The sequence below is a fragment of the Gymnoscopelus microlampas genome (assembly GCF_963454915.1).
Source record: "Gymnoscopelus microlampas genome assembly, chromosome: 11".
Lineage (NCBI taxonomy): Eukaryota > Metazoa > Chordata > Actinopteri > Myctophiformes > Myctophidae > Gymnoscopelus > Gymnoscopelus microlampas.
The window spans coordinates 18,093,657-18,109,771 of record NC_139948.1 but is presented as its reverse complement, the minus strand read 5'-3'; the positions used below and the strand labels follow the sequence as shown (position 1 = coordinate 18,109,771).

At 44.0% G+C, this 16,115-nt stretch overlaps 3 protein-coding genes across 3 annotated transcripts in view; 1 reads left to right on the top strand and 2 right to left on the bottom strand.

The window, feature by feature from the left end:
• Positions 1-9,713, bottom strand: part of dnaaf5 (dynein axonemal assembly factor 5) — a 48,892-nt gene extending 39,179 nt beyond the window's left edge. The window contains 4 exon segments of the mRNA XM_084071073.1: positions 4,084-4,206; positions 4,983-5,107; positions 5,528-5,712; positions 9,173-9,713. Of these exon segments, the coding sequence (XP_083927199.1) occupies positions 4,084-4,206; positions 4,983-5,107; positions 5,528-5,712; positions 9,173-9,710 (971 nt within the window). The 5' untranslated portion in view covers positions 9,711-9,713.
• Positions 9,714-10,839: 1,126 nt separating this feature from the next.
• Positions 10,840-12,653, bottom strand: ptpa (protein phosphatase 2 phosphatase activator). Its single transcript, XM_084071796.1, has one exon. It carries the CDS (start codon positions 12,641-12,643, stop codon positions 11,660-11,662), a length of 984 nt encoding a protein of 327 aa, XP_083927922.1. The 5' UTR covers positions 12,644-12,653; the 3' UTR covers positions 10,840-11,659.
• A 598-nt stretch (positions 12,654-13,251) lies between these two features.
• Positions 13,252-16,115, top strand: part of prkar1b (protein kinase, cAMP-dependent, regulatory, type I, beta) — a 116,062-nt gene continuing 113,198 nt past the window's right edge. The window contains exons 1-2 of the mRNA XM_084072056.1: positions 13,252-13,310; positions 14,286-14,474. Of these exons, the coding sequence (XP_083928182.1) occupies positions 14,298-14,474 (177 nt within the window). The 5' untranslated portion in view covers positions 13,252-13,310; positions 14,286-14,297. The remainder of the gene's footprint in view (positions 13,311-14,285; positions 14,475-16,115) is intronic.

The following is a 16,115-nucleotide window of genomic DNA, read 5'->3' as shown; positions in this document are numbered from 1 at the left end:
TTGTAGATCTGCTAATTTTTTGGGCCAAAATCGTGAACATTTTTGCAAATCTTTCAATATATTCTTTTTAAAGCGAACATTTGTAACTAAAATCTTTGCTTCTGGGGTCCCTGTAAGAAAACAATTTAAGAGGGGGGTCCGCAGCCAAATACATATCATTTTGGGTGGTTCTTGACTTGAAAAGGTTTGAGAACCACTGATATACAGCTACATCCGTTTAGAAGACATTTGTAGAATCCCCCAGAAGCAAAGATTTAAGTTACAAATGTTCTCTTTAAAAATATATCTCTTCAAAGATTTGCACACATTTTCACGGTTAAAAAATTAAATAGCTGATCTACAAGCTCAAGAGCTTGTACATCTGCTACTTTTTTGAATAGCCAAAGAAATCTAAAAATGACACAGATGCGTTCCCGGTCTTAATGGGTTAACCACTTAAAGGAACAGTGTGTCTCATCTCCATATACAGTACGGGTTCTCACTAATCCTCACTCTGGGATGGAGCCATTTCTGTGTGCACGCTCCATGTCTCCGAGGTGGACTGTGGATGGTTTGAAAATGTGCTCAAACACTACTTTTTTTTATCGATGCAAGAACAATGGCTTCTATTTCAGAATGTTAACTTCCAAGAAGAAAATGTTTCTATTCTAAGCTTGTAGATCTACACAGTGTATAGCCTGGTAAACCATCCCGGTCGTGGAATTCACATTTAATTTTCATTCTGCAGAACACACATGGGAATGGGAATTCCACGACCAGGATGGCTATTGTAGACAGTGTTGCCAGATTCTGTGAGAGAAACAAGGAACCAGGCCTAGGAAAACCAGCCCAAAAGAAGCAACTATGGGCCGCATGAGCCCTTTAACATATACATCAGCTATTTGAAAATAGCAGATCTACAAGCTCACAACGCGTCGCGAAGCGACGCGCTGTGAGCTTGTAGATCGGCTATTTTCAAATAAAATCTTGCGGGGAAATTAAAATAAGCAGATCTGGCAACCCTGATTGTAGATCTGAATGAAAAATGTAGGAATTTTGTGAAATGTTTTTTCTTTTCATATTCACCTATAATAACACCACCGAAACAGGGATGCCAGGTGGAACGTGGTTAAAAGGCCAAACTGCACGCTGTCCAAATCCTTCCCTGTGATGTTAGCAATGTTGCGCATGCATGAGCTTTGCTTTGATGCTCGGCTGCGTCAAACAGCGACTCTCAAAGCCAGTAGCACTTCTCTTCCTCAAAAAAAAACTGTTCCTCTTACAGGCGAACCACCTTTTTTTAATTTCCTCCCTTTCTTTTAAGAAGACTTAAGCGCATTAGGGCCGCTAGAACATCCAGTGTTCTGTGACGGCACATCATATCCAGAGGCTTTCCGCCACCTGAACGCCAGAGGTGTTTCTGCGGTGTAGTGTAGCAGAGTGCAGGACTTGGGACGGTGCATGCAGGTCGTTTGATGCCGTTGGTGTCCCTGCGGCAGCGGTTTTCCAAACTTTTTCCATGTCCTCTCACTAAGCCAATAATTTGACGACCGCCGGACTTGTTGAGTCTCCTGCCGGTCATCAGATTCTTGGCTTAGGAATCCGACAGAAACAAAAAAAAGTCTCCATGAATTCAAGGCTTCATGGGGTGTATAATAATTGATAGAAAATAAGTAATTTTTTTGGGGTGAACTACCCCTTTAAGCCCTGGCATCCGTATCTTGGGCATGCTATTATAGGTAAAAAAAATCACACCCAGTGTGAAGTGGGCGGTGTGTGGTCATCACAACATGACTCACTTTAAAAAAAGGATAAATAACTTTTTTTAACTCCATACTGCTATTCATAGGGCTGCACATGTGTCATGTGTTTCGCTAGCCAATCACAGTCCTGAATTTGCAAAGTCAGCCAATCACATTACAGTTAGTGGTGATGACACTAGCTGTAATGTGATTGGCTGATATGAAAAAAGTATCGATTTGCATTAACAATGGAAGGGTTAGGGGGTACACACATTTTTTGGTCGGTGTCCAAAACTCACTTATAGGGGGCAGCTACACCGCCCCAAAAATAAATACATTTTGTTGAAAATAGCTGATCTACAAGCTCACAAGGCCATACATCATGACACGTAGTGAGCTTGTAGATTGGCTATTTTTGTCTAGGCAAAATATAAAATAGGGCTTAAGTGGTTAATGTAATGCTAAACTGCTATAATAGACTACTGCTGCTAGGCATTGTGGTCTATGTAAAACACACTGAATAACCTATACTTTGAAGCATCTCTGATACATACAGTAGTACTCAACGGCATGGTGATCAAAGACCGCCATCTGGTACAAACAGAGGAGCCAAACCAGAAGAATGTCACAGCTGACTGTGGGCCTGTCCACCACTAAGACATCAAACCCAGCTAGCCTCTCCCTGCTCTCACGTGGTCAGACCCAACCATCTGACATCATCCGTTCTGGGGATGAGAGGGCCTGAATCAAAAGGCAGCATGTTCAGGGTCTTCTCCAGGCATGCCTTCCGATTGGCCGGGCTGTAACAGAGAGGTCCGTGCCGTGGTTGGTCCGTTTTTTGGTCTAAGGAGGACTGTGGGTTGGTCAATTCAAATGTGTCTGTCACGCATTTAGAAATAGATCTATCCAACCTGAGACTAGCCTCTCCCTGCAACAGAAGTTTGTCCGCTTTATTAAGCCATTAGGACCCATTAAGAAGTCTTCTAAATCCTTCTAAAAAACTGTTTTCTGAAAAACCTGTGTTTCTATATCAGTGGTGCTCAAACTTTTTCATGTCAAGGACCCCCGAAATGATATTTATTTGGCCGCGGACCCCCATCTCAAAATATGTTGTTCCAGGGACCCCCCAGAAGCAAAGATTTGAGTTAAAAATGTTCGCTTTAAAATAATATAAATATATAAATTTGCACACATTTTCTTGATTTTTCAAAAATAGCAGATCTACAAGCTCATAGCGCGGCACTCGGTGCCGCGCTATGAGCTTGTATATCTGCTATTTTTGAACAGCCAAAGTGTAAAATAATGCTTTTTAGCGCAAATCAAAAAATGACACAGATGCGTCCCAGGTATTAATGGGTTAACTAGTGACAGAAAGTGCCAGAAACCTTATACCCAGTGCCTCATTTGTAAATGATGAGGTACAACTGGAGCATCAGGTTTATGGTGATGCATTGAGAAGGCAGGTATATTTCAAAGGTTCAGGAACGTTATTGACAACAGTGCTCCACGTGCCCCTGTGTTCATTGTTGTCATATTGTAAATGACTCATATTAAAGCTTTAACCCATTAAGACCTGAAGCCGATTCTTCTACAAATGTCTCCTAAATCCCAACAGTATTCTGAAAAAACTATTGTTTCTCTATCAGTGGTGCTCATACTTTTTCATGTCAAGGACCCCCAAACTTATACGTATTTGGCCGCTGACCCCCATCCCAAAACATTTTGTTCCAGGGACCCCCAAAAGCAAAGATTTGATTAAAAAAAGTTCACTTTAAAACAATATATTCAAAGATTTGCATACATTTTCAGGATTTTTCAAAAAATAGCAGATCTACAAGCTCGTAGCCCGCGCTAGACCGCGCCAGACCCAAATCGCATAGTGCAATTTTTTTTTGCACTCGCAGATTCGTCTGGTCCCAGGCTAGCCTGGATCACCTTCTGGCAATAAAAAAATAGCTGTGTGGCTGTATATGTTTTTATACAATTTGCTTCCTGACTCAATGGAAGAGAAAGATCTGGATAGCATCCACATGCATGGCCAAGTACGTTGATATGTGTTGGCCCATGGGAAATACAACAAGGTGGGAATGATACCAGGTCACCAGGTTGGCCACTGGCACTCCACTACTCTTGTGTGGGGCCACTATTAACTAACCACAATTTTTCCAAAACAACAAAATAATAAAAATAACACATAAACATAAGTGATGCGTTGTGAGCTTGAAGCTCCGTTCTTTCTGCGAGCGACACCATTGTATTACAGAGTATAGATAAAGGTATAGAACCGCAAGGGATAGAATGTGCACCGCAGCACGACTAACGGTCTCTGCATAGGCGGATCATGGAGACATTTTAGGCAGACTGACCTCCTGCTGGATAGAGGGGAGGTGGGGCGAGGAGGAAGTCCAGCTTGTCCTTAATGTCATCTTCATTCTCCTTCTCCCACTGAGCACCTGTCTGCCTCCAAAGGTCAGCGGCCAGCAGTCTGCAGGAGAGGGACCCAGACATCATCATTATCATCATTAGTGGGAACCGTCCCTTGAGAGAGACCACTTATGTTGTTATCCCCGCCAGGGGGGCGGGGAAGGGGGAAGGTAAGGGATTATGTTTTCACTCCTGTGAGTCTGTCTGTCTGTCTGTTTTTGATTGATTGAGTGAAATTTTTATTAGGCAAAAGAATGTAAAACAACACAGTTACATTTATAATACTTTTGTCTAAAAGGTCCGACCAAAAAAGTCCTTGCGGACTTGTTTCCATTGGGGTCCTTGAATGAATTTCATAGACATAAATATATATCTATATATCTGTCTGTCTGTCTGTCTGTTATGGGCCAGAGATAGTTCAACTTGTGATATCCCTTTACCTAATCTATTAAATCTTAAGCGAGTAACTGAATTAGATGCATGCATTATACTAAAGTATGCAAATGTCTAATATCTGTGTTATTATTGTTTTATATTGAATTATTGTGCTTTGTGGGGCTACATGTCCAACTTGTGAGACTTAAACACTAGAGCCCTATATACTTCGTTACGTGCCGAATATCAAAAATTGCTGATCTACAAGCTCACAATGCATCGCAATGCACCAGGGTTAAACTCATGAAGGACACATACACTGTACACATATTATAGCGTTTTAATGCAATTTCAGACAGATTGATTTGAAATCCCTGGAAAAACGATTGATTTATGAACTAAACTGAAATGTCCATGACACCGGTATGGTCCTTTAAACAGTAAAACCGTTGATGTTGTTACCTTATTTCTGGGATCTCATCACTGACGCTGCTCAGCAGGATGGGGAGGAGTTTGTGAAAGTAGGAGTATCTGTCTCTCATGTGCAGCAGCCAATCACCAACCACCACGGTCACTGCTTTCCTCACCTGGACACCAGGTATAAGTACAAAGGTATTGGCATCAAAATATACTTAAAGTACAGAAAGTAAAAGTACTAAAATATTTGAAAGTAGCCGATCTACAAGCTAACAACGTGTCGCATCGTGACGCGTCGTGAGCTTGTAGATCTAGCCTATGTATAAAATAGGGCTAAAGTGGTTAATGTATGTTTTATAATGTAATAATTTATATCTGAAAAGTAACTAGTAACTTAGGTTTTCAAATAATTGTAGTGGAGTAAAAGTACAATATTTTTCTCTGAAATGTAGTGGAGAAGAAGTAAAAGTATTTGGAAATACTCAAGTAAAGCACAAATACGTCAAAATTGTACTTAAGTACAGTCCTTAAGTAAATGTACTTAGTTACTTTCCACCACTGTGTTAAGCTCCAGCAGTAGTAATCCATACCTGTGGCGAGTCGTCAAACAATCTCTGTGCCAGGTGAGACAGCACATCATCCATGCTTTTCCCCGGGCCATGCTGAATCACAGTCCCGGTGGCTTCGATGACAGACACTCGCACCCGGGAGTGCTGATGAGCAATGGTTTGCATCAAGGGCTTAATCAGACTCTCGGCCTGCATGTGGAAATGCTCTGAAAGGCAGGTGTGCAGTACAGTTAGTGAAACGTAAGCTCAATGTCACTACTTTTTAAGTCACTACGTTTTTTAAACCAACAATAGCATGCAAGGGTCTTCAACAGGGGGTCCGGGACTACATGACCATAATGCAGCGTAACATGCGTTGCACGGGGCGGTCCTGCCATTACGTGAGTTACTGTAGTTGCTGTGGAGCTACATAGTTATCCAGAAGACACACACAAACATACACCATCTACAATGGCCGAACTGAGCAGCAATATAGACATTCACCACACGAACGTGCATTGTTGACAAAGTGATTGCACAGCCGCTGCAGGCATGACAACCAGGTTAGCGTTAGCGACATGGCAGCTATCACAGCGCCCTGTCCGTCGTGCTGCAACTGCCTGTGATGGCTACAGCAGTAACAGCAAGCTGTCTGCGATGCCATTGTCTGGAGACTGCTCTTAGCGTGACACGACCAATGAGAGTGAGCGCTGTAGTTGTTGCTAAGATACGGTGGCGTCTCTGCCCCATAGCTTGTAGATCTCTCACACATGATTGGCGTAGGCTGCGTTGCCAGGTCTGACTTTGTGTGTAAGCAATGGTCGGCTTATTTTTGCGCGCCTTTGGGCTCGTTTGCATTGTGCGCACGGCAGCGCTTGTTTAGCGTACGTCAGCGCGACGTGGCAACGGACGTGGCAACGTGAAAGGTGATTGGCTGGTGAAAAGAAACACCCGACGTTACACCGGAAATGGTGCCTGGAGAAAATGGTGACCAAAAAAAAGTTTGGAAAAAAAGGAAAAAAACCCTGCAGCGGCTGCCTGCTGTTGTGGTGATGAGGTCGTGCGCACGGTAAACGGTACGAAGCTGGCTCCCCTTCCGTTTTGTCCGACATTTGGTGAGTAGAATTAATTATGTTGCGCGGTGGAAACGGTGTAGTGAGCAGTGAGATGTCCCCTACGCGAGGCGTAAATTCAGCGCGGCGGCCGTGGCGAGTCAGTAGGCGACATGTGGTCTGGCGGTGCGTTGTTTATTCGATAACAGAGCTGTGGGGTGTCACCACCGAGGGTGCGGAAGTTGCTCGCCATTTATATAGTTAGATAGAGAGGGTCCCTGCTTCATCTCTCTCTCAACTAGGGGGTCCTTGGCCGGAAAAGGTTGAAGACCCCTGATTTAAAGGACCATCACCATACCAGTCTAATTTCAACTTCTAGCCATTAGCAGAGGTTGCTAGCCTAGTGAACCACCATCCCTGGAAATTGCAGAGGTTGCCCTGTCTACAAAACATATATAATATTAGCGGGCATCAATCCCAAAGGGCTTCAGCCTAGTATAGTATACGATCTAAGGTGTTTTATCACCTTAGATCGTCAGTACCCGTACTTGCAGGCCAGGCTGTGACATCAGTATTATGACGTCAGCACTGTGTGTCTGTCTATATCAGTACCGGTATGCAACAGTGGCTGTGTTAGTGCGCGGGTGAGAAATAGGCACAAGGTATTTTGATGCCGGTCTAAGACGGCAGCCATCACTAATGTCAGCACTGTCTGTGACATCATCAGGTATGTCCATATCGGGGCATAACACAGACAGACAGACATACACACTACACAGATGGCTCAAAACGAGAGTCATACAAGCAGAACATGTAGCAGAAGATAAGCTATTGCTTCGACCCAGAGAAAGCCTTCTACTAGAAAATGTATCATAATGTGACTGACCAATTGCTATTTACCATGGAAAATATACATTTTCTAATTTAAAAAAATATAAAAAATGTATTGATTTGATAAATATAACTTTTTAATCAAATTGAATATGGAATTATGTTAATTAATATTTCCCATGATAAATAGCAATTATTGCTACACAGCCCAGGAAAAAGTCATGACAGCATCTTTGTCAAAATCAAAACACTTGGAGACGACGAGTGTAAAGATTCAACCAAAACATATTTTCATTTCATGAGTTGAAGGAACAGTTCTCACCACACACAAAAAAAGAAGGATCTGGAAGAATAATAATACCTGATATGACTTCCACATCTAAGCTACTCTTATTGATGATTTTATGCCATAGTTAATTAGTTATATTGTCATCATGTATGCTTTGGGAATGATCTGACTGTGGACTCAAGAAAATGTTGGATGTGTTTATAGCTACAGTATTTCTTGCTGCTTTATTTGTTGAATTTAATTTTTAAACTGCTGTCCGGTTTTATTTGTCATTCAGATTATCCTGAATCTGTACAGAACGAAGGTCATGGAAACCCAGCACCAGAGTCCTAATTGATGATATGATGATGATACTTATTGCTATTATTTACATGTGAGAATAAAGGAATGGTGTAACTGAAATCATGTTTTAATGACTAATCAAATTGACATGCTAAGAAAAAGGAAAACAATAAGACAAATCTGGTGAGAATGGCAGAAGCTTATGTAAACTAAAACTATGTGGCCAATGGATATTGACATGTAGTAACATCTGGTATGGTCTTTTAAGCTGTGTTTTGGTCAAACTTGAACTTGCCATGGTAAACAGGCTACCGGTATAGAGTTAACTAATGTCACATAACTCTTAACTCTATACTATCTATAATTTGATCACATAACAAATGTGATCAAATAATAGATTGATTGATTGATTGATGTACTTTATTTAGTAAGACATGAGAACAACAGTACATGGAAGTACAAATTCACAATACAAGGTCTACTAAACTGGAAGACTCATAAAAGCACTGAGCTTGTTTCAAATGAGTTCCCCATGCACACAAATCATGGTGACATATAAGAGACAGACAGTTATACACAACTACTATAGAATGTCATACAATCAGTTTACAGGTTACTGGTATAAAGAGTGAGAAATATGTACAAAAGAAGAAGGAAAGGGGGGGGGGTAGGTAAGGTTAGGACTTAGACAGGGGACATTTTCCAATTGCAGCCTCCTGAAGGTGTATCTTTAGGGCAGTTTTGAAGGAGAGTAGGGTTTTACACTCCTTTACTCCTTTTGGTAGGGCGTTCCACATTTTTGAGGAATAGCATGAGAACGAGTTACTTCCCTTTGTTGAGCCAAAAAAGGGTTGGACAAGGTTTGTGTATTTGGTATTGGTTTGGTATTGTGATCATGGACATCATTAACATTTTGGAAGTATTTTGACAAATACAGGGGGATCCCAATGTTGTGGTGTATCTTGAAGACCAGGCCCATAGCAAGTTGCTGTACTCTGTCCTCAACCCTAAGCCATCCAATCCTATCAAAATGATCAGGGGTTAGATGGGTTTTGTAATTGAGGCCAAGAGGTAGCATAGTAGATAGTATAGATAGATATAAAATAGATAGACTAGTTCTAGGAGTGAGCGAGCTAGTGACTGAGGCAGAGCGTCTGCAGTAAAGCGTGTCTCGGGAACCATGGCAACGCATTTTAACAACAAATCCTGCTCTCGTCGCCGACGACGACCTACCTGGTACAGACTTTCCAAAGTTCACGATGCATTTGCAACTTTCTCTTTTGACGTCCGGAAAGGGATCGACGGTGGCCCTCTGCAAGATCTTGATCACGTCGTCCAGATACGGAGCCAGATGCTTCCCACACACATGCACGGCGAGAGTCAGAACCTCCATCAGGGACAGACGGAGCTCCTCCGCCGGCTCCACCACCTCCTCTCCTCCGAGCCGCAGGACCACGCAGGGAATGAAATAGGGCAGCGATTCCTCCGGCCGAGGAACACAGCGAATAAAGTCCCCCAGCATCAGGATGGCGGTCTCCCTGCATCTCTCCATGGGGTCTGACAGGCACTTCAGCAGAGGCTTGAGCAGAGAGGAGAAAAGCTCCTGCAACACGCCACTGGAGAGACCCGAATCAATGCTTTCCTTCTTGATGGCCTCCAGCGCCCTTTTACGCGTCGTCTTGTTGTCTTCATTGAGACAATTTAAATGTCTGGCCAGACTTCTCACGACTTCGGCAGAAGCACGCTTGTCTTCAGCCGCTGTCGCTGCCATTTTTGCCGTTGCTATGACACCCGGGAATTCCACGACAAAAACATACAACTTTACGGCAGCGCCTGATTCAAAAGCTCGAACTTTATTGACTCTGAGAGTCAATGGTAGTGTCAGGAAGCCACAAGGCCTTCCTAACGGTTATTTTGCCCATTTGTGTTCGGATTAATTTGTGTGTTGTACAATACAATACAATAACTTCCGATTTGATGTAAATCTTTAGTTGAACTTTTTCATAACCTGGAGATTTTACGTTATAATGTGATTTAAATAGCCTAAAATAAAACCTATTTTACACATTTAACCACTTAATGTGTTACTGGAGTCTTCTTAAATGTCATCATGATTTGAGTGCACGGGGATCTCATTTTAAATAAGCCAAGTGCTTTTATGAGCGATCCAGTTTAGAGGACCTTGTATTGTGAATTGTACTTCCATGTACTTTTACCATGTCTTTCTAAATAAAGTATTCAATCAAAGACCCTCCAGTATTCAATACTAGTGTATCTTCTGTTATTGTGCGGAAAGCTTTAGCTGAAAATAGCAGATTGACAAGCTCACGATGCTGTGACCTTGTCGATGTTGGGGTTAAAGGGATGGTTCACCCCCAAAATAACTTTTTTTCTATGGATTAGTCACCCCATAGAGACTTGAATTCATGGATATTTTTTTGTCGTTTCCTAAATCAATATTTTGATGACTGGCAGCGGTTCCGGTATGGGAGACACAAAGAGTCTCCTTTGTATCTCCTACCGGAACCGCTGCCTACCGGTCCGCTGGTCATCAAATTGTTGGCTTTGGAATGCGACAAAAACTAAAAAATATCCATAAAGGGTGACTAATCCATAGGAAAAAGAAAAGTCATTTGGGTGAACTATCCCTTTAAAGACGTGGTGAAATAAAAAATACTTCACACACTTTTACAGATAATCCCTGGACATAATAATAGGTACATACCTAATCCTAGATGAAAAAAAAAAACAGAAAAGATCCATGTTCAATATTATATCTCCCCAGACCATTGTTCATCGTATGTGTGGTTCCTCGTACCTCAAATAGGACATAGGTGCAATAAATAAACAAACACAATCGTAGATTCAAGCATTCAACAATACCACAACTTCACAATAGCTTCTGATTCAAAACCCAAAACTTTATTGACTCTTCAGGAAGCGATAAAGCAAACAATTGTATAACGGTGATTTAGCTTAATCCTGTGCAATTATGTCATTCATCTGTAGTTTAGTCTTGCCCATATCCTGGGGGGGGGGGGGGGGGGGGTATGTTATAATGTGATGTAAAAAAAAAATACTGCAACATTTAAGCTCTATCACTGTGTAAGCTCTACAGTTCTGCACAGAGCTGAAACTGCTTCAGAGACATGAAGGCACACACAAGCATGTACACATGGTCAGGTGAATACATAAAACTGAAGCACGCGTGTTGCTGGCATGTGTATGGTTATGATGTTGACAACAGAACTACAACAGCTGGCCAAAATAGGAGAAAACTAAGGTGAGTTAATAACATTCCAGTCCACTTCAATACAAAATAACATTTATATCACTCCTTTTTGTATGTGACCACATGAAACAAAACTTAACCAATCATTTTCAATAAACACTTACCTACCCTTCTAAAAAAAGGTTTCCATATAACCTCAAATAAGAGGTTACATAAATAAGAGGACACATTCTCTCCATGAATATGAATAAACTGACAAAAATCATAGATTCTAAGCCTTGCATTGTATATGACAGCTTCCAGGACCACATTCCTGCACATGTGCACTTTACATGCATGAATGCTTTTCATGATTTGGAGTGGAAATCTATGTATATGTTGTGCTAGTGTTGTATCTGAATGGGAGGAGAGGGCATGAGGAGGGGGAATAAGTCTCGTTGGAAGTTTGGTCTATCCATCACATACATGTTCTTCCTCCGTGATGACGGTCAAGCAGGCTTCACTGGCTGGATAGACAACAGACTACCAAATTTGAAGTGCTGGATGACAGGGAACTTCTCCAAGCAGTCAGCTCTGTACATTCGGATCAGGCCCTGGTTGACTTTGGACCAGGCGGGGACAGCACTGATGTTCCACAGCTGGTTCGAGTGCTCCGCAAAGGGCCCCGTCTTCATCTCATTGATGAACTTGATGCACTCCAGGAACATGTAGTCTTGGTGGTGCTCGTTCACCGCCCTCTCCTCCACAAAGTGCTTGGGCTCCAGCGTGGGGTGATCCACCAGCTGCGAGCTGCCCCATATGAAGGGCAAGAACTGGAAGTCGTCCAGGCCCCACGCGCCCTGGCTCCCGGCGGGCTCCATCCTGTACGTCTTCTGCAGCTTCCGCGTCAGAATCAGGTACCTGTCGAACACTCTGAAGACGATCGCCAGCCGGTCGTCGGCCCGGAGGGCTCCGACCTTGCAGAGACAGCAGAGGAAGGCGGCGAACGCGGCTTCGTGACCCGTCCCGTAGTCTATCCTGGTGGGGTTCCCCACCGCCTCCTTCAGGTACTCCGCCACCTCCTGGGCCGCCGCGCCGGGCAGCTCGGCGGGAAGCACCGCGGCGACCAGCGACTCCGCCTCCGCGTCCAGCCTGGCGTACCAGGTCCTGAAGGCCTTGTTCCCGAAGCGGGACGGCTGGTCGACGGGAGGGGTCTCGTCTATCCAGCGGTCCAGCGTGCCCAGCATGGCCAGCAGCCTCCCCGCCGTCTCGGACACCTCGTAGTCGCACGTCATCTTCTTCCGCTTCACGCCGTCGTTCAGCGTCAGGACGAAGCCCATGTAGTCCGCGTACGCCTGCGACCGCTTCCACTTCCCCATGTCGGGCACGGTGGTGATCTCTTTCTTCGGCACCGTGAAGTCGAAGTGTCCGGCGGGGGTGTTTGGTGCTTTTTCTGCCGCTGCTGCTGCTGTCTGGTGCTCATGTTCCGCCATGTTTGTTTGGGGGAGCGTACAGCTAATCAGAGCAGAGCCCAAACAAGACATGACACACCGACGTAACGCCGACGTCACCAGAACCGACGCAACACACACAGCAGAGGCAGAAAAGGCAGAGATCACATAGCCCGGAGGGATGGTCGCGCTGTGATTGGCTAGTTGGTGGTTGTCAAGGCAACTACTTTTGGACCGCTTTGCCGATTAGACCCTATTCTAATCATTAGAGAGCCTGGGAACGAGGCTGCGACCAGTAGTACAATGACAGTCAGCCAGCCAGGTAATATAAGGTAGATGAAAAGGATAAAAAATACAACTTCAGCTTCTACTTCATTGACTGGTCTGTTTAGACACAATATTGTTTTGTCTGTGGTCTGTGTCTTTAGTGTTATGATATTAACTCCAGATATAGTTTTTAATCTGCCTTTTAGTTGACACAACCACGCAAAACACACAAATAACAAATTATGAGGGCTACGTTATCCTTTTATAATAGGTCTCCTCTCTCATCATCGGTTGCCTGACAACCAACTAGCCAATCACAGCGTGACTGCCCCTCCCCGGTGATGGGATCTCGACTCAATAAACCAGCTGCAGTAGCAGCATCCCAGCATTCAGCTTCATCCCACTCCCACTGTGTTTCCTCAGCATCCTCCCAAACACAACGGTAAGGGCGACAGTAGTGCGACACAGAGGCCGTGTTTTGATGACAGCCTCCTCGCTGTAAAACAGCAACTTAATAAGGCATGGCGTCAAAACGTTGAGCTATGCATTAATTGTGATTTCTTGTCGTGATTCGGTTGTCACTGCAGCAAGACGTGCTAGCTGCGTTAGCTTAGCTACTGTTATCTATTGGCTACAGGAACAGGTGCGCTGTTTTATCATATCACATCACTCTCACTCGCACACACACACACACACACACACACACACACACACACACACACACACACACACACACACACACACACACACACACACACACACACACACACACACAGTTAATATTTTTATGCCTTGTGTTATTTACTGTTCTTAAGACATGTATTTTGGTTGTTGTCATACTCTGAATTCATCGATTATAAACCTATATGAGCCAGGTATTATCTTTAAAGAGTTGACGGTCTTTGTCAAAGTAGTTTTCTACCTACTTGCCTTGTTCTGTAATCTTTGCTGTGTTATTTGACATAACTAAACTCAAACCTATTGTATCTACAAACAGCAGAGATGTTACAGTTTAGTTACACTCTTGTATGTGCTTTTCTTCCCACTTGCATTGTTCCTGCACAGGTGGTTGGTTTAATATCTTCTGTAGCATTAACATCTAGTTTCATAGCATTGTTCCAGTGATGCATTAACTTAATTGTCCATCTACATCAACACGGACACGTGATCCATGCAGACATCTATCACGTTGCTCCAGGGAAGTGACAGTACCTCATTTCACACCATCCGTCAAAGAGACACAAACAACCAGGGGCTTAAATGTTCACTGTTCTCCTGCCTCTGATTCTCCCTCCCTCTTTCATTCTGTCCCCTACTCCCCTCTCATCCCACACTCCTCTACTGCCCTTCTCATCCCGCACTCCTCTTGTTTTGCCCCTCCTATTTGTCCTCTTTGTTTTGCCCCCCCCCCCCCCAGAGATAAAAGATAATGGCCACTTCCTCCTCCTCCAATCTGGAAGAAGACGAGAGTTTGAAGGGCTGCGAGGTCTTCGTGCAGAAACACAACATTCAGCAGATCCTGAAAGAGTGCATTGTGAACCTCTGCATCGCCAAGCCTGAGCGTCCTATGAAGTTCCTGAGGGAGCACTTTGAAAAGCTGGAGAAGGTCAGTTAGAACGTTTCCGTCTCAGGACTTTACAGCTCTAATAGTTGATGGCAATGTTCGTTATGTTACGCTAAGCTTTTCTTAAGTCCTTCCTGTGGAAAGACACAGGTGATGTGAAGGCCCGGGGGGGGGGGGGTGTTTCTTGTGTTCGGGAGAGAAAACGTGGTCATTTAGAAAGCACACCTCGACCTTGGTGACCTTGGCGTGTTGATGCGATGCATGTTGCTCACTGTGCTGCGTCTGCCGCGGTCGCATTTGTCAGACGGCAGGTTGGTCAGGTTGGTCTTCATGGCCATTTCCATGCGTCACAGCGCCACTAACCCAGCATGAATGAAAGGGACTGTGTAATGCTGCCATTCATATGAACGATGCTTTGATTGTCAGTCGGATGCTCACTGTGTTGAGATACGCGGGGGCATAGACGAGTAAGTGCTGTGGCGGTGTATCGTGTAAACGTGTGTGTGTGTGTGTGTGTGTGCATAGTGCCCTTTTGTCCGTTTGTTTTATTGTATACATTTAGTTCATATCTGCTTCATATGAGTAACTGTCCTGTACTGACTGAGTTCACCGAGAAGGCTTTAATTCTCCCATTGTATGATAGCAGAATCCATTATGGAATATGAGGAACACCCAGAAAGAGCTATTGTCCCATTCACAGGCTCAAGATAAGGAAGCATTGTTGGCGTGTCTCCATCGACATCAACAGACCAGTTAGATGGCCTCAGCGCTGGCGGTCAGTTATTATACAGAATCAGGATTGGGTGAATGCATGGTGTGAAAAAAACATGATGGAGAAATTGCAGAATGAGAAAACAAAAAGGTTAACCACTTAAACCCCCTAAACTTAGTAAACTCACATTGTTCAGTTGGCTCTTTACTTTGTCCGTCTGCACAAAATCGCCGATCTAAATATAGATGCTACGTCAGTGTGAGCTTGTAGATCTTTCGGCTAGTGTTCCCCCCTCCAGAATATGAATGCGGGGATCCAAGTGGATAAAACGGGAGCCGACTCTCTGCAGCAACAGCAGCAGAAGCAGCAGCAGCACATTGCCTGAAGTCGTGAACAACGTGACTGCACTTTGCCACTGTACTGTATGTATGTGTGTAATAATGCCCCCCTCTCTCCCTCCACTGAGCTGTGTCAACTCTGACTGATGCTTCTACATCACTGGCTCTCAAACGTTTTCATGTCAAGGACCCCCAAATTGATATGTATCAGGCTGTGGACCACCATCTGAAAAGTTGTTGTGCCAGGAGGATAAGAGAGGATGTATCAACATTTGTCAACATTTATCTCATCTGTGTGTGCGTGTGTGCGTGCGTGTGTGCGTGTGTGCGTGTGTGCGTGCGTGCATGCATCTGTCTGTCTGTCTGTCTGTCTGTCTGTCTGTCTGTCTGTCACAGTCAGTCAGATCAATACAGTATGTTGTCATAATACCGATGTCATATGGAGATCCCTGATGTCATCAAACTGACGTCATAGTATTGACCTCTTAGACTGGCCTCCAAGTATATACTATAATAATGGGTACTGCACCACGCTGGGCAAGACCTGGGATGTTGGTTGTCTAGGAAGTTGACAACCGGAAATGGTTGAATTTGGCGGAGGTACTGCCCAAGGAAATGACGTTGATGCTTTAC

Excerpts from the sequence above, each read along its gene's own strand:
- ptpa (XM_084071796.1), bottom strand. The coding sequence starts at position 12,643 with ATGGCGGAACATGAGCACCAGACAGCAGCAGCAGCGGCAGAAAAAGCA.